The sequence below is a fragment of the Equus caballus genome, chromosome 19 (genome assembly GCF_041296265.1).
Source record: "Equus caballus isolate H_3958 breed thoroughbred chromosome 19, TB-T2T, whole genome shotgun sequence".
NCBI lineage: Eukaryota > Metazoa > Chordata > Mammalia > Perissodactyla > Equidae > Equus > Equus caballus.
Window position 1 is genome coordinate 47082531 of NC_091702.1, and position 27122 is coordinate 47109652.

At 43.6% G+C, this 27122-nt stretch overlaps 3 protein-coding genes across 12 annotated transcripts in view; 1 reads left to right on the forward strand and 2 right to left on the reverse strand.

Moving 5' to 3' along the window:
* The window catches only part of PARP15 (poly(ADP-ribose) polymerase family member 15), a 61570-nt gene extending 58960 nt beyond the window's left edge, over positions 1-2610 (reverse strand). For 2 of the 7 annotated variants that reach the window (XM_014732850.3, XM_005601928.4), the window contains exon 1: positions 2298-2485. Coding sequence is in view for 2 of the 7 variants with exons in the window: in XM_005601929.4 (XP_005601986.1) it covers positions 2298-2300 (3 nt within the window). In the remaining 5 variants the exon portion in view is untranslated. Of the gene's footprint in view, positions 1-2297 lie in introns of all 7 variants that reach the window. The other 5 variants (XM_005601929.4, XM_070243705.1, XM_070243704.1 and 2 more) reach the window with 5 other exon arrangements.
* Positions 2611-6032: 3422 nt separating this feature from the next.
* DTX3L (deltex E3 ubiquitin ligase 3L) lies at positions 6033-14922 on the reverse strand. The gene is made up of 5 exons (XM_023623656.2): positions 14522-14922; positions 12851-13062; positions 9489-11024; positions 8827-9044; positions 6033-7978 (listed from the first exon to the last, which is right to left on the reverse strand). Exons 1-5 carry the CDS (start codon positions 14703-14705, stop codon positions 7909-7911), a joined length of 2220 nt encoding a protein of 739 aa, XP_023479424.1. The 5' UTR covers positions 14706-14922; the 3' UTR covers positions 6033-7908.
* Positions 14903-27122, forward strand: part of PARP9 (poly(ADP-ribose) polymerase family member 9) — a 41674-nt gene continuing 29454 nt past the window's right edge. For 2 of the 4 annotated variants that reach the window (XM_005601933.4, XM_014732852.3), the window contains exons 1-6: positions 14903-15040; positions 18356-18458; positions 19259-19292; positions 21126-21973; positions 24937-25164; positions 26352-26570. In XM_005601933.4, the coding sequence (XP_005601990.1) occupies positions 18444-18458; positions 19259-19292; positions 21126-21973; positions 24937-25164; positions 26352-26570 (1344 nt within the window). In that variant the 5' untranslated portion in view covers positions 14903-15040; positions 18356-18443. The remainder of the gene's footprint in view (positions 15041-18355; positions 18459-19258; positions 19293-21125; positions 21974-24936; positions 25165-26351; positions 26571-27122) is intronic. The other 2 variants (XM_005601934.4, XM_070243708.1) reach the window with 1 other exon arrangement.

Sequence of the window (27122 nt, forward strand, 5' to 3'; positions counted from 1 at the left end):
TGTGTATTTTATCACAATTTTTAAAAGTTAAAAAGAAAGAAGACTGGTAGATTTCAGTGCAAGTATTAACAAAGATAAAAATGTCATTTTATCCTGACGAACGAAAAGATTCATCAAGGAGAAATAACAATCCCTAAACATTTATACACCTAATAACAGAGCTTCAAAATACATGAAGGTAAAATTGATAGAATTCCAAGGAAAAATAAATCGACAATTATATTTGGAGATTTCGGCATCCCTTCTCAATAACTGATAGAACAACTAGACATAAAATCAGTATGGATAGGAGTCATCACACAATATTATCAACCACTTGCTCTAAGCAACATGAATGAATACTCCATGCAACAACAACAGAACACATTGTGTTTTTAGGTGTGCATGGGAATTTATCAAGATAGACCATATTCTGTCCAGAAAACAAATCTCAAAATATAAATTTTAAAAGATTCAAACAATAAGAAATATGTTCTCTAACCAGTATAGAATTAAATTAGAAAGCAACAGAAAATTCATAATACCTGCAACTAAATGGATGAATCTCAGCTACATTATGCTGAGTGAAAGAAGCAAGGCTCAAAGACTATGTACTGTGTGGTTCCACCTATATGACATTCTGGAACTACAGGGACCAAGATCTGACCAGTGTTGGCCAGGGGCTCACCTTGAGTGAAGAGGTTGACCACAAAAGGACTGGTGGTAATTGGGGGGGGGGTGATGAAACTCTTTTATATCTTTATATCTTATGATTGTTACATGGTTGTATACATTTGTCAAAACTCATAGAACTGTACACTAAGAAGTAGGGATTTGCTGTATGTAAATTATACTTTAATTTTAAAAATGAAAAGAAAAGTCAATAGCATTCATACGCACAAATAATTAGTTAGAAGATTGAGTGAATAAGAAAACCTTGTTTACAATAGCAAGAAAAATGATAAAATATTTAGAAACAAACAAAAAGTAATGTTCTATGTAAGAAAACTATAAAATACTCTTTAAAGACACAAAGTAGACGAGCAAATGAAATGGCATCCTTTGTTCTTGGTTAGAACATCTCAACATCATCTCAAGGTGTCAGCTCTCTATAATTTATAAGTTTAATGCAGTCCCAATAAAAATCCCAATCAGCTGTTTTTGGACACTCATCATAAATCAGAACTGAAACTCAAGGTTCATAAGGCAAGACAAGCACACAAGAATGACTAGGAAATCACTGAGAAGGAGGAGCTATGTAGGGGGCCCTGACATTAAAACGTATGACAGAGCCCCTCCAAAACAGATGAATAAACAGCTCAATTGAATAGAACACAAGTTCCAGAAATAGCCAAACTACATCTAAAAATCTAGTATAAAGGTGGTATCTCAAGTTACGGAGGCAGCGATAATCTTAATAAATGGTGTTGGAATTTATTAAGTCTTACCAGAGATAAAAATGTGGATACCCATTTGGAAAAAAAAGATAAAATTAGGTCTATTCCTCAGACCAAACACAGGAATAAACTCTAAATGTATCAGAGACTTACATGTAAAAAATAAAGCATTAGCAAAGAGAAAAAAGTATGGGCAACTATAACCTGGGTGAAGGGGAAAGCTCTTAAAATGCGGCCAGAAGTCCAGATAGTCCAGATGCAAAAAAACAAAAGACTGATAAATTTCACTACATAAAAATAGAAAACGTTTGCATGGGGGAAAAAAAGCCACCATAAGCAAACTCAAAAGACAAATGATAGGGGCCAGCCTGGTGGCCCAGTGGTTAAGTTCGAGGGCTCCGCTGCGGCAACCCAGGGTTTCGCTGGTTCGGATCCTAGGCAGGAACCTGGCACCACTCACCAGGCCACGTAGAGGCGGCGTCCCAAGTGTCACAACTAGGAGGACCCACAACCAAAATATACAACTATGAACTGGGGGGATTTGGGGAGAAAAAGTAGAAAGAAAAAAGAAAGAAAAAAGAAGATTGGCAACAGTTGTTAGCTCAGGTGCCAATCTTTAAAAAAAAAAAAAAAAAAAAAAGACGAATGACAAACTGAAAGGAAATATCCATAAGAAATATCACAGATAAAAGACGAATCTCCCTAATTTACAAGCAACTTTTAAAATGTGAGGGGAAAGGACAAAGGTGCCCGGCACTCCACTCCCTTCCGGGACAAGTCAGGTGGTAACTGCCTCCTAGAAGAAAGCCTTCGGAGGGACGTGGGGTCCCTGCGCCACCCCAGCTGCAGGGCCGCGCGTGCGCCCGGCTCCTGGAGGGCATCCTGTCGCCCCCTCCTCACCCCTGCCCCTGCGCCCCTCACCATCCTCCTGGAGGAAGAACGCCAGGAAGCGGGTTGGGCTGCCCGGCTCCGGGCGGGCGGACCTCACGCTCCCAGCCTCCGGATCTCTTCGATCTCCTCGCGCTCTGGAAGTACACCTGCCGCTTGGTGCCCAAGTTCCTCGGGGGGTGGGGGGGCGGGGGGGGTGCGGTTCGGGGCCCCAGGGCACCAGGACTCTCAGATCAGCAGCGGCGGGCTGTGCGCCGCCATCCTCAGCTCTGCTCTTCTGTCCCCACTGCCAGCCCGCTCCGCTCAAAAAGTTTGTCCCGAGATTCTCTTTCGCTTTCTTTTCTGTGAAACGCTTCGACAGCAGTATTCAGTCTTCAGAGAGGAAACAGCTGCCTCAAGATTATGTCTCCCTTTTGAGAGAAACCTTCCTGTCAGACAAATTCTGGGTCAGAGTCCTGGGCTCTTTAATTCATCACTTGTGTAACCTCAGTCAATTGCATCTGTACAATGGGCATAGCCATAACTACTTCATGATACTATCATGAGGATTAAATCAGATAAAGTCTCTAGAGTGCCTGGCATTAAAAAAAATATATATATATATATCAATATTAGTTCCCGTTTCTGCTGGGCATCCCATTCCTACCCCATCCCACTTTCCCTACACATATATCTTCAGAAAAATACACTGGGGTCTTTTCATGCCTCCTAAGACAGGGCTGGAATCAGGTCTAGCCTGACAAGACATTAATTTAATTCAACCAACTTGTATTGAAGGCCCTTGATATGCCTGGCAATGCATTAAGATTATAAAGATGAATTAGACACAATCCCTTCTGTCTGAGATGGGGGTGGAAGGAACAGAAGAGATGCGAAAAACAGACAAATACACATTTACCTGGTGTGTCATGGAAGGTCCTGGCAGGATATAGATAGTATACTCAAAATGGGTAATTGAAGAGAGGTTAATAAAGGAATTACCTAGATAGGTGTGGGCAAAGGGTTAAGGGAAATCAGTACGAAATGGTGAAGCAGCCCCACTCTCCCCTTATCATCTAGGCTGAAGGGGCAAGGGAGGGGTCATGGACTGAGCCTGATAAGAGCCATACATATAGGAGAGAGCTATTCGAGAGGAGATGTGGCTGAGTTTGGGAGACAACAGGGGGAATAAATCCCCCAGTCTCTCTCTCCTCCTACCTTCCCATCTCTTGCTGGAACCTCGCATTGCTGAACCCAACAGCAATCAGAGAGCATGAGAATGGAGTCAATGCAATACCTAGAGGTCAGGGCCCAGCAGCACTCCAAGGCAGAAAGCAGGGTAAGTGGATTTTGATAGCACATCTGCATTAATAGAAATATGTATAAAGTATTAGGAACACAGGGAAACAAGTGATTCATAATATGGAGACGACTGGAGGAAAGTTCCTATAGTTAGTGGCATTTGACTAACACCTTGAATGATAAGTAGGAGATTTCTAAGAGCAGGACGAAATGGAGGGACATCCAGAGAGAGAACATGTGGTACAAAGGCCAGAAGAATAAAAGCATAGACTGTGGTTTGGAAGAGCTGGTAGTCTGGTGTGACTGGACCACAGGGGCTTTGTGGAGAGGAGGGGACATGTGGTAAGCAAAGTAGAATGAGAAATCCCTGATGGCTGTGATGTGGGGTTTGAACTTTATTTTCTAGGCCAATGGTCCCAGACCAGTACCATGAGCATCACTTGGAAACTTGTTAGAAATGCAGATTCTTGGGCCCAACTCCACACCCAATGGGTGAGAAACTCTAGGGTTGGGTCTTAGAAGACAACCTGCGTTTTATTGAGGCCTTCAGGGATGCTGACACAAGATCAAGTTCGATCAGTACTGCTGTAGGCATCAGGAGTCACTGAAGGCATATCATCATACTGAAGGGTGATGAGATCAGAGCTGTTTTTTCAGAAGGTAGTTTGAGGCGGGAGGAGGAAGGGGGATGGAGACAGAGTGATAAAATATTCTTTAGGGAATATTTTAATCATTCTGGTGAGAGAACCATGAAGATGAAGAACTGGGCAATGAGATTCGAAGTGAAGAAGGAGACGCAGGACTGGTGACAATGGATGTATAGGATGAGTGGGAGAAGACAAAGGTGCCACTAGGGCTGCAGTTTAATGTGCTATAAATGGAATATATTTTACATTGTTTGTTGTTTTCACAGGAAATAAACTGGGTGTCCTCCTCTATAAAATAAAGCATATAAACAAGATAATTTCTGCCGTCCTTTTCAACTCATATGCCAAGCAAATAAAGCTGCTGAGTGACCTGCTGTCTTTTCAAGGCTCTTTGTGAAGCAGTGGCCAGGGTGATAACTCAGGCATTGCGTTGCATCACATATTCGTCTCACTTCTCTTTTTGTTGTCCTTACCTTCACTGACCTGGGCTTCCACTTCCCAAACCAATTTTTGATCATTGCCTAAGGCTCTGTGTTTTAGGGACTTAACACTCAATCAATAGAAAAGGAAATAGTGCCTAACTCTTATGTGGAAATGAAAGCAAAAACAGTTCTAAACCATAAGATAAGGAAGCCCAAGAAAGGTTTGCTTTTTCTCGTAATGGTTGCTTTGATACTATCTGTGATGTTATGATTTATGATAAATATCTATTTGGTCTTTGTCCCTGTGTCTGGGATGTCTTTGGTTATGTTAATGATGTAGCTTTTGGAAAGCACCTAAGGATGGCGGCTCTGCAGGTTGGAAATTGCAGTCCCACCCCTTGGCCTCTGAGGAGGGAAGAGGGGCTGGAGATGGAGTTCAATCACCAGTGGCCAATGATTTAATCAATCATGTGTACATAATGAAGCCACCATAAGAACCCAAGAAAGGACGGGGTTTGGACAGCTCCGGGTTGGTGAACAAGTGGAGATTTGGAGAGTGGCGCGCTTGGAGGGCATGGAAGCTCCGAGCCCTTTCCCCATACCTTGCCCTATACATCTCTTCTCTCTGGTGGTTCCTGGGTTATATCCTTTTATAATAAACTGGTAATCTAGTGAGTAAATCTACTTCTTGAGTTCTGTGGGCCCCTCTAGCAAATTAATTGAACCCAAGAAGGTGGTCCTGGGAACCTCAGATTTATAGCCATTCAGTCAGAAGCACAGGTAACAACGTGGACTTGCTATTGGTATCTGAAATGGAGGGTAGCCTTGTAGGACTGAGCCCTTAACTTGTGGTTTGAATTGTAGGACACCCAGCTGCTGTCAGAGAATTGTTGGACGTGTGGGGGAAAAGCCCACGGGTTAGAATTGGGCACAGAAACTTACTATCTTTAGGGAAACATCAAATATCTCCATGTTATTTTCAATTCTCCTTTTTCTTTGGAGACAAGGGTGCCCTGATTTGCTGGTGCCCAGTGAGCCGACTGGGTAATCCAGCACTGATGCTAGAAAGGGGAGACAGAAACTCTAGGAGCAAGGAGGGGGCAAGTGTAGTTTGATAGGGTATGCTGCATATGCTTTCTCTAGGAGAGAAGAGATGAAACCTGCAGCCTATTTTTATCTTTGTAGTAACCAATGTGTTAAGGAGGAAAAATATTGAGAAATGTGATTTCATAGCTGAAAGTGGCAGCAGTGAGGTTAATAGTAGTTAAGGTCTACTGTGATACCATTTAGCAAATAGCTACACACAAAATCAACCAAAGATGTCTGCACACATGGTAAGTTGTCATACACTGTATGTGTTGTAAGGAACACCCACAAAAAAAGAAAAAAGGACTGGGGCAAGAACACAAGACAATCTGTTCCTAATGTGGATATAACTTTATTTAAAGCAGATCCAGATGATAATAGCTTCCGCAGAGCAAAAACAGTAATCCAAAGGCTCACCAACCCCGCACACCATGAAACTCGCCTATGCGCACAAGTTGCAGTCAAGGATCCAGAATTCAGCAGGAACCAAACTTTTGCTTTTTTGAAGCAAATCTAGCTAAAAGATCAGCAGATACAAAACAATCATAACAGTAAAGACTTTGATGAACCACCAAAAATTAAAAGTATGATCTGATTTTTTTTAAAAAAAGGCCCATTTAGTTTAAGCTTCCTCAACTCTCTGGACAAAGGAAAAGATGCTGGGTTTTTAAGTTCTTCAAACAGGACTTCCTCCAAGGAAATCTGCTTTGAGCGCTGCGCAGGAATCCATTTCTGAGAAAAGCTCAGAATAACAAGAACTTCTCAGCCTGCTCCCAGGAGGAGAAGCCCCCTGGAGGAGGCCGTATAGCTCTGGGGTGTGGAAGCCTAGGAGCCAGACTCTCTCCTTCAAATCCCAGCACTTCCACTTATTAACTATGCGACACCTTTGTCAAAGTACTTAGCCTCTCTGTGCATCAGTTGTCTCAGTTATAAAACGGGGATGCTGACAGAATCAATCACACAGATGTAAAGCTCTTATAAAGGGGACAAAATAAGTATACTTCAAATATTAGCTATGACTGTCTGACCAAAAAATTCGTATGTATGTGTACCCATATCTTTAGGAAAAGAAAAAGACATCTCGTTCATCATTTTTGGAGAGAGGCAGGGATGTGGATAACCAGATAATTGGCTACTATAACTTTCTTCTCACTTGGAGAACCATTTAAAAGTAAAGTTTGACATGTCCTATATTCGTTATAGTTGGCTCAACTCTTGGCTTCTCTCTGTCCAGAGAGAGTATCAGGGAGAAAGATTTTAAGGGAGAAAACATGACTTAGTGGGACTTAGTAAAAGGAAGGAAAAACTACTACTGTGGGGGCTACAATTACTGGGAAAATGATAGTCTATGAAAACTAAAGTAAGGTTATTTATCTGTTACAGCTGGAAGCGGAGCATACTCAAAAGTGCAATTTTATCCAGAGGAAAAAAGTGTTCAGAAACGTGTAGCATTACTATGACAGGGCAAGTGCACCCCTACGGCAGACGACAAGGATCGGGGGGAGCAAGGACCAAGTGAGAGGCCTGGTCAGAGTTCAGAGGCCAAATGTTCTGGAGTAAGAAACTCAGTTTTCCAAATCAGCTGGGTTATTAGCAACCTGAGTCAGGCAGCAACAATTTATTAAGCACCAACTGTATACCTGGCTCTGTGTCATGAAAAATAATAGCTTTGTTCCATTTATTACCCAAAGTTGTCCAATCTCTGCTCCTGGCCACTTTTCTGGCCATGAGGGAGGGAGGGGAACATGTGTCTCTAATTTTCCATAGCCAAAGCCTTTCTTTCCTCCATTCACACTAAGATTTTACTTTTAGGGAATTTAAAGGGCCAACAAACAAAAAACTAAAGGACCACCCCAGACAAAGAGAGTAACAAAGAGAAGATCAATTTTCAGCTAGTATTTCTACTGAAGAACATAGAAGATGTTATCAGTGCCACAGCACTCCACCCACTCTGCCCCTGAGCAGTGACACAAGAATGAGGCAGCACACCTCTGTGGCAAAACTACACTACTCTTTGGGCTTTTTATCGTCTGTAAAAAGTAACACTCCAGAAATGACAGACTAGCAGAGTCTTACTCTTACACAAACCACTTCCTGAGAAGAAAATGTTTAAAAGCTGTTCCTACATAAGGATTTAGATTGGTATTTACTATGCTTCTTCAACTGTCTTTTGAAAGCTTGGCTCAAGACATCCTTCCAGCAGTCTTCTTACTCAATTCCTTTGTCTTTCAGCTCCTGTTTGACGCGTTTCAGATAATCAGGATCGGGGTAGCCATACCTGCAGAAGGAAAAAGCCCTTTAGCTTCATCATAAGTGGTTTTAAAAGTTTTGTACAGTAGATCCCTGGCACTAACGTTCAGCATTGCAAACACGCACAAGCGGTCCTGAAGGCGGATGAGGTATAATCGCTGGTAACATGCAGATGTGAGTCATCCAGCTAGTGAGTGAGCCTAGCTGTCTGTGCAGGATCTGCCTTCCAACCAGACTTTATTTTCAGCTCATGGTAAGCAGTGACTCTCATGAAGTCATACTACACTATATTTTTATGGAAGGTAGTCATATGCAAGAGGAGGATTTTCAAATTTGGGAAATTTGCAAAAGTCTCAGGATATATTCCCTTCTGAACACTAAGGGTGTGAGGTATTCTATGTGAATCTCATGAAGAACAATTGGATTGCCTATAATACAACTTCCACCACCGTTAACTAAGACTTTTTCTAGAGTGCTATTAGCCAAGTGAATTTTGGATCTCTATGGAGCGATGAGAGGGGAGGGGAGAAGAAAGGGTGAGCTTAAAACAAGGCAAGGTCAATATCATTCTTAGGCTCTACCTTTCAAACAGACATGAAACTACAAATTAAATCACCTTAGATACCTTTCATCTTAGATTCTGAAGACCCCTGCCCTTTGATGCAAAATTTACTAACGGTATGATCCTTTGTGGTTGGGAGGGAGAAAGTGATGGGGACTCATCTTTCTGCCTTTGAGATCCGCATCTCTCAAATTACTTTCCTATATCCAGTCCCACTGCTATCAACAGTCTCTTTATAGCCACATCCTCAAATTGCTATATTTTATGACTTCTGAATTCTGTTTAGCAATCATTATGTTTTAAAAGGTCCTCACTTATCTGGTCCCCCAAACGGGGATGTTTTGTGGTGGATGTCATTCCACGTAATGACATCTGAGGCTCCTGTTACTCGAGAGTCTCCTACTGTGAAAATCAACTTTTGGTCGAAGGCCCTACGAAGCAGTCTCAAAACCTCGTTTCCTTCTTTGTTATCAGGCAGGTACGCGGTTCGGTGGATTCCCAAGTATCTCCTTCCTGGATTTGGGTGCTCTTTCTGTACGAAGACAAGAAAATCTCACATGAAAACACTCCCATGTCTAAACTTTACTATACGTATAAATGTGTTCATGTACAGATAGAGCGAATCAAAACCAAAAAATGTATTGAAGGTTTGCTCATATTCCCAATAATTCATATTTCTCCTCTTTCCCCACATTTATGCTGGGAACACTATCCACTTTCCTGACTCTTCCCACACTGACACATAATCACCACCGGCCTTTTCTCTGCCTTAATAGACACAAAAGATACCTAAGTTATAAGGAAACATTGTTACCTTTATCACTATTTAAGCCTTTGCATATGACCATGTAAGTAATTCCCTGGGAAATCCATGGTCTAATTGACAACAGAACAGTCTCCTTTGCTCTGGTAATCTCAGCAAAGATTATCCAGGTAATCCCCTGGAAAGAAATTCCTGGACCTCAGAAACACTTACTGTTTGTATGCCTCCTTCCATAATATAATCAATCACAATGGAGCCACAGGATTCATAACCTGGAAGTGAGTTTCTTGAGACAGCGACAGTCATGATTCCCTCTGGCTGATTCCCTTTCTGGATACCATAGGAAGTCTGGCATACAGGACAGACTGGCTTAAATGACATGGCTTTGTAGATACAAGGCCTGCAGAATTCGTGCTTGCACTTGGGTAGTACCTGTTTGTCACTAATAATGTCCATACAGATGACACATGTGTCCTTTTCGTTGTCCACTCTTGATGCTCCAGAACTGGCAGAATGCTGGGATGTTGGTGAAGCTGTTTCTGAATCATTACTATCAATGTCCATGGATGTTTCACGATCCTCATTCCATTTCTCTCCAGCTAATGGAGTCATTCTCCCTCTTTCTAAGACATACTGCTTTGCCTTTGCAAGGTGATTGGGCAACCCAATCAAAGTCATTGATTCTTGATTTAGAACAAAGTCTATATGTGGATGCTTTTTTTTAAATTCATCAGCAAAACTGGTGCCATGTAAGTGCTTCCTCTCCTTGCCCAAAGGTTTCAGCGCAAGAACTTCTCTCATCAGCTGACATGAGAAGTGTTGATAGGCATCGATGAAACTCTCATAAGCATGCACAGACAGATCCAACTCCTTGTCCTTAGGTTCAAATAGAATGCGGGTTTTCCCTAAAACCTTACTTTTAGTATTGTACTTTTTTTCTATCTCTGACATTTCCTGGAGTAATTCAGCTTCTAAAAGCTTATAGTGAATGGTGTCAACCTCAATTCCATTCATCCAGCACCCAGAAGTGCGTATTTTCACAGGTGCCTTGACCCGACTTTCAGGGATTTGGTGGGCAAGAAAATGCTTGGCAGCTGAAACGTCATCTTGTGTCCCAAGGAGAGTTAATTCTCCTCCTTTCTCCTTTATACAGAGCTTTGTAAACTGGCGATTCAATTCCTGTTTGATCCTGTTTGCCTGCTTACTGTCTGCAAAAGGAACGCGTTCCTGCCCCAGAGTTGGTACCATCTTCTGAAACTCACTGGCAAAATAATCACGAGCTGCTTCACTGTCGTCTGACTGGCTTGAGATGAAGTCTAAATAGACCATATCTGAAGAACTCTCCTGAGCTTTTATTTCTACATGAAATCTTCTCTCTATTGAGTCTATTTTATGAGGAAAGTTATATTTGAAGTATTCAAAGAAAGGCAAGGGAACTTCACAACGCTTGCTTTCTTCTTCTAACCTGGTTGTTGGTTCAGAAGGAGAAACACAGCTGTTCCACACCCCCTGGAGGAGTGGATCCCTCTCTTTTGTCAAAGTGGACAATTCACATTTCTGCTCACTCTGCAGGAGTTGCTCACTCAAGAAGTGATGTATTTTTTCAATATCGCTGAAGTCACCGCACACCTTCTCAATGCCATCGTGGCCTTCCATTCTTCTGACACTGGGGCAGAGGGTGGTTATGTGTTCCCTCTGCTCTTTAGAGAAGAGGTTACAGTTCAGGTCAGCTGTGACAGCAAGGAAGATCTGAAAATTTAAAAGGAACAAATAAAACCTCTCAGACATCCAGGCCTATTGTCTCCTCTCAGGAGAATGTCTAGAGACTAGAGAACAACCACTATGTCTTCCCTTAGCAGATGGTGCTTCTTTCAAATCCTTTTTGCGGAGGATGCAGCATGCTAAGCTCAGAGGCTCTGGGCCCTGTCTGCACATTAGAATCACCTGGGGAGTTAAAAAAAAAAAAAAAGCCAAGGCCAGGCACACCTCCAGAGATCCCAATATAAATGTGGCACCTGGGCACTAACATTTTTTAAAACTCCGTGGACCATAAGTCTGGATTCTAGAGCTGCCACGACCTGTCTGACCTTGGGGGATGGGATGGAGGGAAGGCAATTCTGCCTTCTGGGCAAGCTGCTGTGTTTCTCATAAGACAGTCTGTGAGCCTGGAAGGGAACCATAAATCGGAGGAGGATGTTTTTTCCTATCACTGTTTTTTCTCTTCTTTTACCTCCTTTTTAATTTTTTTTAACTAAACATCTAACTGCATGCAATGTTGCTGGGTCCCCTAAACCCTGGCCTTTAGGAGCTCAAATATGAGACAGACACATGTGATTCAGCTAAAAAGGACAGAGGCAAATTGAACGTAATATAAAAGCAAGATTGCTCATGCTTTGTGTCCCTCAAGGTCTTCGCACATGCTCGCTCTTCTGCATGGAACATCCTTCCTCTACATTTGCCTTCAGAATGTTTCCTGAATCCAGCCACTCCTCAGACTTCCATCAAGACCACCCAGAGTCCAAGCCATTATCATCCTGCGTCTGGCCCCCTGCAACCCCTCCTGACTGGGCTCTGACCGTCCACTCCAGCCCCTTCCTATATTCAGTTCTCCACACAGCAGCCGGGGTGGTCCTTTAGAAAAGTACATCAGATTGCCCCACTCCCCTGGCTCAAAACCTTCTGATAAATTTAAGTTAAAAGCTAAAGTTTTTACCTTCATGCCGCCAAAGACCTGACTTCTGGGTTCCTCTCTGTCCCTTTCCTATCACTGTCTCCCTTGCTCACTGCCCTCCAAGCACACTGGCCTCCCTCTTGAAGCTCCTGGGGCTCGGGGTGTAAGCTCCTGCCTCTGGTCCTCAGCACTTGTTCTTCCCTCTGCCTAGGACACTCATCCCCCAGGAATCCACTTAGCCAGCTCCCTTACTTCACTCATGTCTCCACTCAGATGTCACCTCATTTGAGAGGTTTTACTTGATATCTTATTTAAAATAGCGGTCCTGTCACTGTCTATCATTTATCCTGCTTTATTCTTCTTGCTAGCACTTATCACTGGCAGTCATTTAGTACAGGTCTATTAGTTTACAATTATTGTCTGTTTCCCTCACTAGAATGTAACGCACCTGAGGGCAGTGTGTGCTGTCTTCCTGGCTGTGTCCCCAGCTCCTGTGACAGTGCCTAGCACACAGTATGCAGTTGCTATTGATTTGTTGAATGACTCTTTGCATGGCTGGCTCCTTCTCATCATTCCCCTCCTCCGAGAACACCACCTCCTTCTTCCCCTTCCTTTCCTTGGCGCTGTCACTCTCTAAGGCAAACCCCCACTATATGTTTTCTTCTTAGCACATATCACTCTCTAAAATTACTTTATTTATTTGTTTACTTGCTTATTATCTTTCTATGTATCTTCCCACCCCCAGCAGGGACCTCATCTGTGTGTTCACCTGTGTCCCAGTGCCAAAACCAGTGCCTGGCTCATAGTATGTCCTCAGCAAATGGTCGTTGGACCAATAATGAAAATTATGGTGAGTGGAGAGGAAGAAGCTGGAACATACCCAAGTCCTTCTTTCAATACTCACCTTTTGGACACAGGAATCCACAGCATTAGGAATATGTTCTTCATGTGGATGCTTCTCACCAAACCTCACCCCTTCTCGTGACTGTGTCAGTGAAGACATTCTGGGTCGTGGATTCTTCTCTATAGGCTTTTCAGTGGGTTCCAGGAAAATAGTCACACGTTTGCTGTCAACCACAATCTGGTGCTCTCTTTTTTTCAACACTCCCTCCTTAGCTTCAGTGGAGACATCAATACACACATACACAGAGAAATGGGAGAGGTTTCAAATAATCCTCTTATTCATGCATCTGCCCCATACCCTCCCGGTAAGGGCTGCTCCCTGCATCCTGGAATGGTGGTTGGTAACAGGGACATGAGGAAGCTTTTCAAAACTCTAAAGTGGGCAACTTAAGTTTTAATGTAGAAATGAAAGCTTAATGATAATGGAATGTCAGCCTCTCATTAAAAGTCATGTTTCTGAAACAGTCTCCAATTTCCCATTTCAGTGACAAGGAATACTACTTATTATATGAAGTTGAAACCGGGGGCCAACTTGTTTAACTATACTCAGTTGTCTGTTTGCAAAAGTAGTTAGATAATGTATTCCTAAAGCCCACACTACAGATAACATCTCTAACTCTTGGGTCACCATCATAAGAGATACTTAAGTTTTTCAGGAACTAAGAGTGGACTCCTTGTCCACTACAGGCCGGCTAAGATCATGGACTCATCAACCCGGCCTGCGAGGATACCAGTAGGCAATCCCCTTACAGGCAACCCCCAGACATTAAGTGGCTGAAAACTCCACCCCCAGATCATGCTCCTGCCGCCATTTTGTGAACGTGCGTCCAGTGAAGAGCCATGAAGCTTGACTACGCTTGCGCAGATCGTCAGTTACCGCACTTCTCCTCACCCCCAATCATCCATCCTCACACTTCAGACCATCCCACACCTTTGTTCCATAAATATCCCTAATCCACATTTTTGGGGACACAGATTTGAGATTTGTTCTCCCTTCTCCCTTGGCTGCCTTGTGAATAAATCCTTTCTCTGCTGCAAACTCCTCCTTTCCGTGATTGGCATTTTGTGGGGTGGGAAAAACAAACCTTGTTCAGTAACAAAGTTAAGTGAAAAAATCAGGAATCAAAATTGCAGACTAAGAGTTTTGTAAATAAACATACGTGTTTACTGACATTCATAGAAAAGGGCTGGAAGCAAATATACCAAAATGTTCAATTGTTTGTCTCCAGGTGGTTTTCTTCTTTCTCCTTTCCTCTCTTTTCTATAGTGAGCATGTGTTACTTTTGTAATTCTCAAAAATAAAAAATCAATGGAATAATTATTTAAAACATTCAAGTGGAATACCTAAATGACGAGGGGGGACAGGCGTCTGGGGGTGAGAGGGTGTTTTTGTGAGAGCTGAGAAGTATGAGCCAGGACGAGGATACCGGAAAAGTGTCAACTTTAGCGCGCCGTCTGACGAGATCTCGGACTGGGCACCTCTGGGCTTTATCCTCGGCGGTCGGCTGCGTCTCTCGGCAGCAGGAGCCCCCCGGGTCCTGTCCCCGACAGACCCTGCCATACTTGCCCCGCCCTCTCTCCTGGGACCGCTTGAACCGGGTCTGCATGGAGCCCCGCGGGGCTGGGCCCCCGGGGACGGCCTCTGCACCCCCAGCCCTGGCCCGGAGCTCACCTGCCCTTTCCCTGAACTCCACCACGAAGGTGTCCTGGGTGCTGCGGTCGGAGAGCCGGACGGTGCACTCCCCGCCACCCGACTCCCGGCTCTGGAAGTATTTTTCCAGCTTCCTGTGCAGCCGGGAGCCGGGTTCGGACACCCGAACGAGCAGCGGGGACGGCGGCCCGAGGTTCGAGGCCATGGCGGTGTCCCGGGGGCTGTGGTCGAAGGGCCGAACGCTGCACTCCCCGGCGGCCGGCGGCCGTTTCTGGAGGTCGCCTTCCAGCTGCCAGCGTAGCCCGGGGCCGGGCTCGGACGCCTGCGCGGGCCGCGGGGACGGCGGGCCGAGGTCCAAGGCCGTGGCTCAGGGCGTCGGGCAGCGCCGCGGGGCGGGAGGCAGCCAGGCTGGGACCGGGGCGGGGGTGCGTCCCGCCCGCAGCCTCGGGCCGCCAAGTTTCAGTTTCGTTTTCCCGGAGAACCCTCCCTGTTCTCGGCAGAGCCGCTCCCCTTCCTCTCTTTGCTGCGCTCCCTGCCGCGGTAAGTCGGTCCCGACCCCGTCCCCGTCCTCTGTCTCCCAGCCCCGGGGCGGCGGGCGCTAGAGGCTCCCGCGTGTGCCCTCCTGCAGGCTGGGGCTGGGGCGGGCGAGCAGCGGGTTCCCAGGGCCACCAGACCTCCCCCTGCGAGGATGGGACTGGGCAGATGGTTAAGTCAAAAAAGTTTCTCCTGAGTTTGGGATTCCTTTGAACTCTTAGTGTTACTATTTGCTGCTAAAATGTAATTCACATTCTGAATTTAGATTAAACTCACCTATATTTAAAAAAAATTTGAATTTGTTCACCTGCGTTCGATCCTTGGGACTGCCAGTGAGGGCTTTACGGCCCTCATTCCTTGATTCGGCCAACAGCGCTAAACTGCGTGCTGCCCTATGGACTAGGGAATAAAGATAAGAGCTGGGGCCTGACCTCACAGGCTGATAAAGGGAGGGGGACTTGCGAATAAAGAAGCAAAATCTCTTGAAGGCCTCCAAGAGGAAGTTTCAAACAGAATTTTAACGAGGGGGGGGGCGGGGGAGGGGGTGAGTGAGGGGTGAGGAGCATCTGAGGCGCAGGGACCACAATGCTCTGAAGCACAGAGGGAGCACTGAAACCCTGGAGAAGATGAGATGGTTGAGGGAGATGAGGGAGGAGGGGTCTAGATCTGTGCTGTCCAATAGAAATATAATGGGAGCCACATATGTAATTTTAAATATTTTAGTAGCCATATTTTTTAAAAGTATAAACAAGTGAAATTGATTTTAATGATATATTATTTAACTCAATATATCCTAAATTTAATCATTTCAGCATGTAATCAATGTTAAAAACTTATGAGATATTTTGCATTTTTTTTTGTCATACTAAGTCTTTGCAATCAATCCAGTGTTTATCTCGTACTCATATCACATCTCATTTGGGACTAGCCACATCTGAAGTCCTCAGGAGCTACACGTGGCTAATGGCCCACACTGGATGGCACAGGTCCAGCTGGTGAAAGGTCTTGAAGATGAGCAGGGAGAAATGGAAGGGTTGTAAGCAGGGGAAGTAGGAAAGGGACATGTCAGATGTGCACTGTGGAAAGCTGGTGCTGACAACCATGTGGAGGACACATTTCCAAGCAGGGATGAATGGAGGCAGAAAGGTCAGAGATAAAGTTTTCACACTTGGCTGGTAAGACTGGAAATGGGTCAGTCTTTATGGAGAGCAATTTGGCAGAACGATCAGAATTATAATTGCATATATTTTATTATTCTACAGTTCCACTTATGGGAATTTGTCCCGTTGATTGATTAGCACCTGTATGAAGTGACCTATGTACAAAGTTGTTCTTTGAAGCCTTTTTTATACCATCAAAAGACTGGGAACTCGTTACATGTCTATAAATAGGGGGACTAGCAGTTAAATAACTTAGAGTGCATCTGTGCAATGGAATGCAATGAGCAGGAAAAAGAATGAAGCAGCTCTCTGTGGGCTGATATGGAAAGATCTCTAGGAGACGTTAAATGGAAAAGGCAAGACACAGAAGAATGTGTGTAAGATGCTACCTTTTGTGTAAAAATGCCTCTGGAAGGATACAGGAGAAGCTAATAACATTGATTGCCTCTGGGAAGGGAATTTAGTGAGGGGAGTAGGAGGGCGACTTTTACGATTTCTAAATTTGAACCAGTAAATGTAATACCTATTCAAACAATAAAATATAAAATTAAATACATTTAAATCTTTAAAAAGAATGTATTGCCACAGCTCAGGCAAGAGGCCCTGAGGCCCTGAAGTGAAGTGGTGTCAGGGGCAAGGAGGGTAGAGGCATATCTGAAAGGGATTTAGGTGGTCAGGACCCAGTGATGGGTTGGATGTGGGACAAAACAGAAGATTCTGGATTTCTAACTTGATTGGGTAAATGGTGTATCATTTACCGAGCTGTGGAATCCAGGAGATAAAGTATGGATTTTGGAGGGGCTGGGGTGAGGGGGGAATCCAGGGAAAAGCCTGTAAAGGCAAAGTGACAAAAGAACCACAGGAAGATGGCATAGGAGAAGCCAAGAAAGCAGAGTTTCAGGAATCAAAGAATGAAATACTATAAAGAGCAATCAAGTAAAGATTAGGACAGAAGAGAGTCCACTGGGGTTAACCACGTGGCGGACACTGATGAGCGGTTTTAGAGGAGTGCTAGGGGTGAGGTGGGAGCCAGTCTACAGTGGGTTGAGTGGCAGGTGGATGGAGGAGGGTCAGCTCCTTCATGCTGCCCATAAGAGAAAGGAACACAGGAGGAACCAGTGACGGAAAGTCGGGAATGCTTTGGTTGTTATTGTTTTTAAAATAGAATAGATTGAATATTTTGGGCAATATGATCCTTGTTTCTAATTTCTTTGGGGTTAAATGAATGCCCCCCCTTACTCCCACCCCCCACTGCCAAGTCTAGCCCTAGGCCTGTAATGCCTGGTCTGAATTAAAAAACAAGTGCAACACCATTTAAAGCAAAAGCTCATTGGAAGCCTACAGTGGAAGCCGATACAGAAGGCTTCCTTCTTTTGTGAAAACAGCAGTGCCCTCTGGAGGCAAACATGCATCTTGTTCTTGCATTTTAGGATTTTACTGGACTTGCTGCTTTTCCTGACACGTAAGAATAATACTGCTCTAATTGCTGTAGATAGTTGTACAAAATTTTTCTACTGCAAAGGCATTAGAAGTCATTTCAGAGGCCTAAAGACAGCTATGGGCAACAAGTAGGAGCAACTGTGTCTTCAAGCATTTTCATCATCATTCTCCTAAAAATTCAGTCTTTGATTCCTACCTATTAGATGGAAAGTTGTTAAGATATATTTTCCCAGAGTTTCCCCTATCTAGTTATTCCCCTTTCTAATTCGATCAAGGATATTTATCCCAAACTCAGTCACATACACTCTTCACAGGCACATGGCCAGTTCCCTTTTTCTTCAAAACCTCTCCAGGGGTCTCCACTCACTCATAAGGCTGGTTTTCCCTCATTGTTCTTTGAATGCTGTACTCAGTCTTACCACTTGATATCACCCTCCTCTTCTAAATCTATAAAACCCACTCCATCCTTCAAGGTCTGGCTGTAGTCTCACCCTCTCCATAAAGCGTTCCCTGCTGAACTGCCACTTTGGTCCCTGTTGGAACCTCTCTGTAAAGGGTAGAAGGTCAACAGTAACAACAGCAGCAAAACAATGTATACTCCTTCACCAGTGAAATAAAAACTACTCAAGATCCGAAATCATGTATCGTCTTCCTATGGTGTATACTTATTAAATTCCCTTATGCTGGTCAATCCTTATTGCCTCCTTCTATTCATTCCTAGAAGTGGGCCACCATATTTGGGAACAACAGTCTACGCTTGGAAACACAAAACAGAATATAAACATTTAAAGACCCCAGGGACCTGAAGGATGGACTCTATCAAGGTAAAAAGCACAAATGTATATAAATCGTGAACCTTGATCAGCACATGAATAGTTCTTCCTATAACAGCAAGAAATCTGGAGTCTTCAGTTATGCCTGGCATTCTTACCTGGTTTTAATAGCCCAATAAAAGATTTCTCGTTGAACCAAGTGAGAGATGGGTATTAAGAATATGCAAATCTAGTCAACAGAGTCAACATGAGGATGGATGATTTTTTTTAAATGTCACCTTAGTATCATTTTGATTCTCATTTAGCAATTCTGCTTTTGTAGGATGGGAGGAGGAGGAGGATGGAGGAGGAATAGAGAAAAGGCACCTCATTTGATTAACCGGAAAATTCCACATTCAGGCTTGTGTCATGAAATATGCAATAGGAAGTGGGTCCTCATTGGTAGAGGGGGACGTGTAGCTGTTGAGGCTCATGTCCCCAGGTCTTCTGTCTAGAGAAACCCACAACCCCTTTGGAAATTGGAGGCCTGTCTGAGAGTTTTGGTCATTTTGGTCTGTGATCTTTGGGCCTTTTCAAGTGTTAATTTCGAACCCTTCATCTCATCCTGAATTAGAAGCGCCTTGGCCTCTAGGGAAATAGGGTAGGGTCAATGTTTCCTGGAAAATTTGGTATTTCAGGTATTTCAGGCACACAGATTAAACAAACAAACAAACACATGTTCCCTTTTTCCCTCAAATCCAGTGCCTTTAGCAGGGTTTCTGTTGCTTTTTGTTTATTAGGCTGTATTTGTTACCAGTTATCTGTAGTCCTTTGGTTTCAACTGCTTTTTAAATCACTCTCATTTTTCACAGGGTGCTGGAGCAGCAGCTTCCAATGACAAATCAGGTAGGATCACCTCACCCTCACTCTTGTTTCGGAAAATCTTTGCTCATGTCTTTCCTCAGTGGAGAAAGGGGAATAAAGAAGGAGAATGTCTCCCCCTCAAGTGCTCGGGTGCGTGATTGCAGGACCTTGTAGTGACCTGGCACATGCCTCAGGAGGGTGACTGCCTCAGAGGCAGTGTGGTGCCAGCAGACATAGTCTTTAGGGCTCCCACCGATCCTTTCCTTTGCCCTCAAGATGTGAGACTCTCTGACCAGAGCCCGAGAGCTTCTTGGCCAGAAGAGATGTTTGTCCGCTTGCTCAACAAGGGCTGTAAAAGCCAAATGGAACTTGCCTAACCCCAGGGCTGGCCCACTTGAGATTTTCAACTAAAGCATAGGCCAATTGGATCTGACTACTCACGTGCTGCTTCTTTCAGGTAGTTCATGCCATCAGAGGTCTTTCTAGGTGGCTCAGATTAGAAATGGGAGTTGAAGTAAAATCTAATAGATTACCACATTTTATCTATTTTAGGATGCACATTTTTTTCACATCTCTGAAGTCAGGCTACTCCCTATCAATCAACAGTGTGCCATGGTTTAACTGGCGTCGTTTTTCCTTTCTCAGTGGCATATAATAGTGATGCTTTAGACTCCATGAAATACAGTGTCACGGGTTGGGTTCTCCAAGAAGCAGAATCTGAGGTGGAGTTAGGAGTGCAAAAGGTTGTGAAAGGAAAAGAAAGGCAACTGGATTGGGCGGGTAGAGCCACCAGAGTGTAATGAAAACTTGACAAAGCTCTGCCTGCCTGAGATTGCCCATTATGGGAGTCCCATGTTGGACATAAATGGCCTTGCTCAACCATTGATGGGGCCACTCTAATAGGGTGACCTTGGCTAAAAAGCTGAGATGGACACTGAGGGGCTAACAACTGGAGGCTGTCGGCTAACCATATTCTCCTCTTCATAACCACATCGAAGGGGGATCTGAGCAGCAACTCTTCTTGTCTGCCACATACAGTAAATAATTTTTAGTCAATCAGTTTTAATTCCACCCTAATTGTGCCATGAAACTAGAGTATGAGGAAGAATTATTTATTGTAGCACTGTCAGTGCTCCACCTGTTTGCTGGACTGTGTGCCCACAGGAGCATCCTCAATCAATGACGGATAGAAGTTGGATAACTATCCCAGCTCCATTACCCCTCTTGTGGTATAACTCTGAGTCACCTGATCTACACTGCCACTCAGTGGAGTTAAGCTTCATTTCCTTAACACACCCTTTATTCACTTCCTTCCTTTCCCTGTCTTACTTTCCCACTCTGCCCTCTGCACCCGACACCCCTGGTGTTTGCTAGGATCACTTCCCAAATAAACTTACACTCAAATCCTTGTCTCAGAGTCTGCTTCTAAGAGAACCCAAACTAAGACACTGACAAAAGTAAACAAGTTATAAATAAAGCTTCCACATATTTTGACTCATAATTAAGTCCTTTCCAATACTTGTGCCTTAAGCATGGGTCTTCCCAAACTCACCATTTTCACATAGATTTAAAAAACTCATGAGCCCCCATACATAGTTTTCTCATCACCATCCTTGTATCATAGTAGCTGTCACTTTCTGGGTACTTACTGTATGCCAGGCACAAGACTAAGCACTTTATGGTGACCTGACATTGAGATCTTGGATATCCTTGGTCTAATTACATGTCTAGGTGAGAAGGAGAATCAGGAAGGGGACTAGAAGTTCTTGTCTCTTTTGCACAGAGGAAACGTGTCTCCTGGTGTGAAGTGGAATTACATCTTTTCAGAGGAACCCTTGCTCATTTCTTTATTTTTTATCTTCTCTTCTTTTCCAGAGACTGACATCCTTGAAGAAAACTATACTTGGCAAATTCCCATTAGTCACGATGACTTCCAAATTTTAAAAAATAATGAGAGTCAGCTCTGTGAAGTCCTTCAGAATAAATTTTGCTGTATTTCTACCCTGGTCTCTCCAGCCCGTGAAGGTAACAAGGAGTCTCTGCAAGTCTTCAGAAAAATGCTGACTCATGGGCTAGAGTTATCTGTCTGGAAGGATGACCTCACCAGACATGCTGTTGATGTTGTGGTGAATGCAGCCAACGAAGACCTTATTCATGCGGGAGGCCTGGCCCAGGCCCTGGTGAAAGCTGGCGGCTTTGAAATCCAAGAGGAGAGCACATCATTGGTTTCCAGATCCGGTAAAATACCTACTGGTCACATAGGTGTCACACGAGCAGGGAGGCTTCCCTGCAAATTCATTATCCATGCTGTTGGGCCTCAGTGGCAGGCAAAGGATAGACAGTGGTGTATGGAAAAGCTGCAAAGAGCCATTATAAATATTCTGAATCACGTCACCTATAGCGATCCATACACTGAGACAATAGCAATTCCAGCCCTGAGCTCTGGGATTTTCCAGTTCCCTCTGGGTTTGTGTACAAACATCATTGTGGACACTATCAAGCATTATTTCCAAGGAAAGCAAGCAGCCAGTTATTTGAAAGAAATCCACCTGGTAAGCAATGAGGACCCTACTGTTGCTGCCTTTAAAACTGCCTCAGAAGCCATCCTAGGGAGGAACGAGCTGGACTCCTCGGTGAGTCAGGTAGCCACTCCTCCTTCCAGTATGATGGTTGTGAACAACCTGATTCTCCAGATTGTCCTGGGCCACATTGAACTGCAGCAGGTAAGGCTTTGTTTTTCTTCTCCTGCACTGCCAGAGGGGATCCCTGAACTCTTTATTACCTATCAAGGATGTTTTGAGTATATACTATTTCAAACGCTTTAGAAAGCATCTTGTTAAGGTTAAGAGTATGGACGTCAGAGACAGACCATCTGGATTTGAATACCAGTTTTGCCATTTACTAACTGGGTGAACTGGATTGAGTTACTTTATCCTTTGCTCTCAGTTTCCTCATCTGTAAAATGAGGATAATAACAGCACTTACATCTTAGAGATGGAATCAATACACATGAAATGCTTAGAATAGGGGCCGGCCCAGTGGAGTAGAGGTTAAGTTCGTGTGCTCTGCTTCAACGGCCCAGGGTTCGCAGGTGCAGATCCTGCGCCCAGACCTAGCACCACTCGTTAAGCCATGCTGTGGTGGCATCACACATAAAATAGAGGAAGACTGGTACAGATGTTAGCTTAGCGACAATCTTCCTCAAGCAAAAAGAGGAAGATTGGCAACAGATGTTAGATCAAGGTCAATCTTTCTCATACACACACAAAAAATGAATAGAGCTTGGCACACGGTAAGTATTTATTATTGCTATAATTCTTAGGCACCGTGAGGATATAGAACAATCTTTGATTCTACAGAAACGAAAATCTTTTATATTTTTTTATGTAAAAAAAATTCTCTATTTGAAAAATCTCATTGGGGAGACAAGCCATATGAACATTTCTGAAGCAACCAAATCAATAGTAAATAAACAGGTCTTACAATGCGAATTCATAATATTTAAGAGTATGTAAATTTGTGACAAGAATGGAATGGAGTGGACCAAGAAAGATTACTTCAGAAGATATGAGTTTTGAAGCTGATCTCAGCTATGATGGGTATGGATTGGCAGGAGGAGAAGAGAGGCCTGGGTGGTTAGAATGACTTGATCAGAGAGACACAGAGGAACTGACAGACTGAAAATAATGGGCTGGACCAGTCGGGAGACCCAGGTGGAGCTGTGAGTCACATTCTGAGTCTATGGCTCTGTGCCAGGGGCTGTGGAGAATACAAAGTGTAACTTAGCATTTAGCCAGGTTCACTGGGCACATAGGCAAAGGCCCAGGCAGGACAGGGAGAGAGTCAGGGTAACAGCGAACCTAGGTATTTCCGGGTTAATGCGGCTCCCCTGCTAGGCAGAGAGTGCCTTGAGGATAGGGATCATGGCTTGTTCATCTGTGTACCCCAGGGCCCAGTCTTGGCGTATGAATCTAAGTGTTCAGCAAATTATTGATGAATAAGTGAAGGGGGCAGCAGGGAGCAGTGCCTGCAACAGAGGGAGAGAAAGAATATAAGGTTATATTCTTTTTTTTTTCTGGATCAGTAATACCACATTTAAGACTCTCCTGTGGTCACAATCAAATAGACTTAATTGTAAGTGAAAAAATGCCACTTATTGCCTCCAAGACAATTAGAAAGAAGACCAAGGGGACCCCATGAAATGAAATACTCGATAAGTCATTAATATGCCAATTTAAAATTAAAGTGAAAACATCCTAGTTGAATAACTTATCCCTTTAACTGAAATTTTTTTGTATTTATTTATGGTCAACAACATTAGGAACCTTAAAATTGTTAAAGGGGCCAGTGCCCCCAGATTGCAAATTCTGATTACAGTTTCAAAGGGAAGCATTCATTAACATCCATGAGAAGTACCTAAGTTACTCCCAAAGGGAGCCAAAGCCATCAGGATGATTCAGGGGGATTTAGGCATGGGGGGAAAAAAGGATACAACTCCCCTTTAGCACAGCTCTGAGGTCTAACTAGGAGGTGATATTACTTAAAATACAGCCCATAACTATGTACAGTCTATTTCTAAACATACAGAGGAAGAACTACTGTGAAAGCAGTTGCCTATAGGCTGGGTGGGTGAGTCGGGGATCTGAGGACCCCACCAAGAGGGAGGCCTACTTTTCACTCAAGACCTTTTTGTCTCATCTGTACTTTCTTTAACCATGTACTACTTACCTTAAAAAATAAAAGCATTAGGAGGTAGAAGTTTCTGAGAAATTTTATTTCCACTCTGTTCAAAACAAAACAAAATAGAAAATCCACAGAGAAATAGCACAAAGTGATGATGGTGGGGCAGGGAATGAAACCATTTGTTGATAGAGCTTAAAACAAATCACAGGGAATGCTCAGAATCTGGGAATATGGGGAGGGTGGGGAGTATAAGCCAGCAAGGAGCTGACACATGTTTGCAATAAAAATTGTATCATTAACACACTTTACCTGATTTCTGAAGAGGACAAACAGGCTCATGGCAATCAAATGATCACTCTTTGGAAATAGGAGTCTCTAACCATTATTAAATTATATTTATGAGGATTTAGGATCTTCAAAAAGTGGCATAGTGGTTATGTTTGGCATGCTCCCCTTTGGTGGCCCAGGTTCATAAGTTTGGATCCTAGGTGTGGACCTATACCACTCATCAAGCCATGCTGTGGCGGTGACCCACATACAAAATAGAGGAGGATGGGGACAGACATTAGCTCAGGGCCACTCTTCCTCAAGCAAAAAGAGGAAGATTGGCAACAGGTATTAGCTCAGGGCCAATCCTCCTCACCAAAAAAAAAGTATCTTTCAAAGCTCTTCAGGGAAATAAAGATTTAAATTAGTCATTTAGGGGCTGGCCCAGTGGCACAGTGGTTAAGTGTGCACATTCTGCTTTGGTGGCCCGGGGTTTGCCAGTTCAGATCCCAGGTGCAGACATGGCACTGCTTGACACACCATGCTGTGGTAGGCATCCTACATATAAAGTAGGGGAAGATGGGCATGGATGTTAGCTCAGGGCCAGTCTTCCTCAGCGAAAAGAGGAGGATTGGCAGATGTTAGCTCAGGGCTGATGTTCCTCAAAAAAAAAAAAATTAGTCATTTAAGACAAGGTAATTTAACAATGAATCCTGTCCATTTTTTCCCTTTTCAGACGGATGTAATTGTTAATTCTGTAAATCCACATGATGGGCTTAGCAGAGGACTAGTGTCGAAGTCAATTCTACAACATGCTGGAAAAGAAATGGAACAGGAATTTAACAATAAAAAGACTAAGATACGTTCAGATTCCCAGTTGGTACTGGTCACAAAAGGATTTAAATTGTCCTGTCAACATGTATACCACGTGTTGTGGTATTCAGAATGTCCTACACCAAATCTGGTAAGGTCAAAGTAACTTTATCTTTATGTAGCTCCATAGTCTATGTAGTCTTTGTTGGATTTCCATGATGTCATTACATTCATGAAATATTGTCAAGTAGTGTAGTCCCCAACATCTACCACTCCTGTAAATACCTGAAATACTGAACAAGTGTTGCCACAAGTTATCTTAAGAAGTTTAATTTAAAATATTACCTAACATATGTCTAAATTTTAAGTGGACACAGAAATACCAGGGCTCCCTCAGTCTGCACCCCTGATAACCTCCCCACACCCAATGACCCTGTAGGCCTTTACCTAAGTGGGCCTGGGATTCATCCTCTCCATATTTCCCTTCATCTGTTACATTCCAGGAGGACCTAGGATTTCCCTTCCAGCACCATTCCAGTCAAATCTATTACCCGGGGTCTCTTCCCACCTGTGCCTGTGGTAGAGACTGGCTTTCTTGCTGACTCTACACCTGAGGCACAGAAAGCACTATTAAAGAATAGGGGGAGCCCTCTCAGATGTGGAGAGAGGGGAACTTAATCCCCTCTCTGTCTGTCTAGCTTTATTTTGTCACCATTTCTGGTCCACTCTTGGCTAGAGACCCCTTTAATCCCAAATTGGTCTTCCAATCACTCTTTACCCCTTGGTTTCCCAAGGTCCTTCCCCAGACAATCTTCCTGTATTAGGATTCAGTTTCAATGGTGAAATGTTGATGGGAAGTTTAAATCTGCCAAATGCACTAGCACTTCTCAAGGAGAAACCACATGACAGTTCCAATGACATTGAATAAATGCTGCTTACTTATTTTAACCTCTACCTCCTTTATTAAACTTCTAAGAGCTCTTTATATTGATCTGGAAGTGGCAGGTAAGCGGAGATAAATTGATGGTTGGCGCTCTGACCTGGGGAGATGGGCAATGCTATATAAACTGGGAGAAATGGTGCCCAAATGTCCTGAATAGCACAAAATGGACCACTCAATTACTTCAGTTTCTCAGCCCTTTTCATTTTTCATCATCTAACCTTATAGCTGTAGTGGGTTCCCTGTAGAGTGGGACCTTTCCTGCCCTTTGAAAAGGCATGGATATGGTCCTGAGGGAGAGTGGAGGTTGGCATTGTAAAATATGGGCAGAATCGAGGGGTAAGTGGAGTCTTATTTTTGACTCAAAGGCTGATCTTAAATTTGTGTTTTTCCTATAGACATTGAAAAGTGCAATAAAGCAGTGTTTGGAAAAATGCCTTGAGCTAAGTGTAACTTCCATTTCCTTTCCTGCCCTTGGGACTGGAAACATTGGTATGCAGAAGAGTACAGCAGCAGAGCTTATGTTTGATGAAGTTTTAACATTTGCCAAACAGCATTTGAAAAGACAATTAACTGTAAAGTTTGTGATCTTTCCAAGAGAACTGGAGACGTATAAGGTAAGTAAATATCTTAGAACTGTCCTACAGTTCATTCATTCATTCATTCATTCATTCCACAGCATCTGTTTAGTATCTCCAATGAAAGACATGGGGCCAAGCACTGTGCAGTGTGGTGATGTTCTAACTTGGTGAAATTTAATTTTTATAGATTTCCCACCTCTGACCTAGTAAAGAATGTCATTATAGAAGCCATGTTTACCCCACTACCTGGCTTCTCTCTTTTCATGTTGGCATTTATTCTTCCCTCTGCTTCTTAAAGGTAAGCAACCTCCTAGTTTTAGTGTGGAGTCCTCTGCTCCTCTCTCTTCTCTCTCCCTCTAATCACACAATTGTTCTTACAACTTCTGCCATAACTTCTGTAAAGTCCTGTCTTCTGAGCCACCTTCAGACTCACTTCCCCAACCCTCTCTCTTTTCCACTTGGATATCTGACTGTCGTCTTAAATCTATATATTTAAAACAAATTCTTTGTCTTCTCTCCAATCAGTTAACTTGCTTGGGCAAGTTAATTTACTTATCTGTGCCTCAGTTTCCTCATCTTTAAAATGGG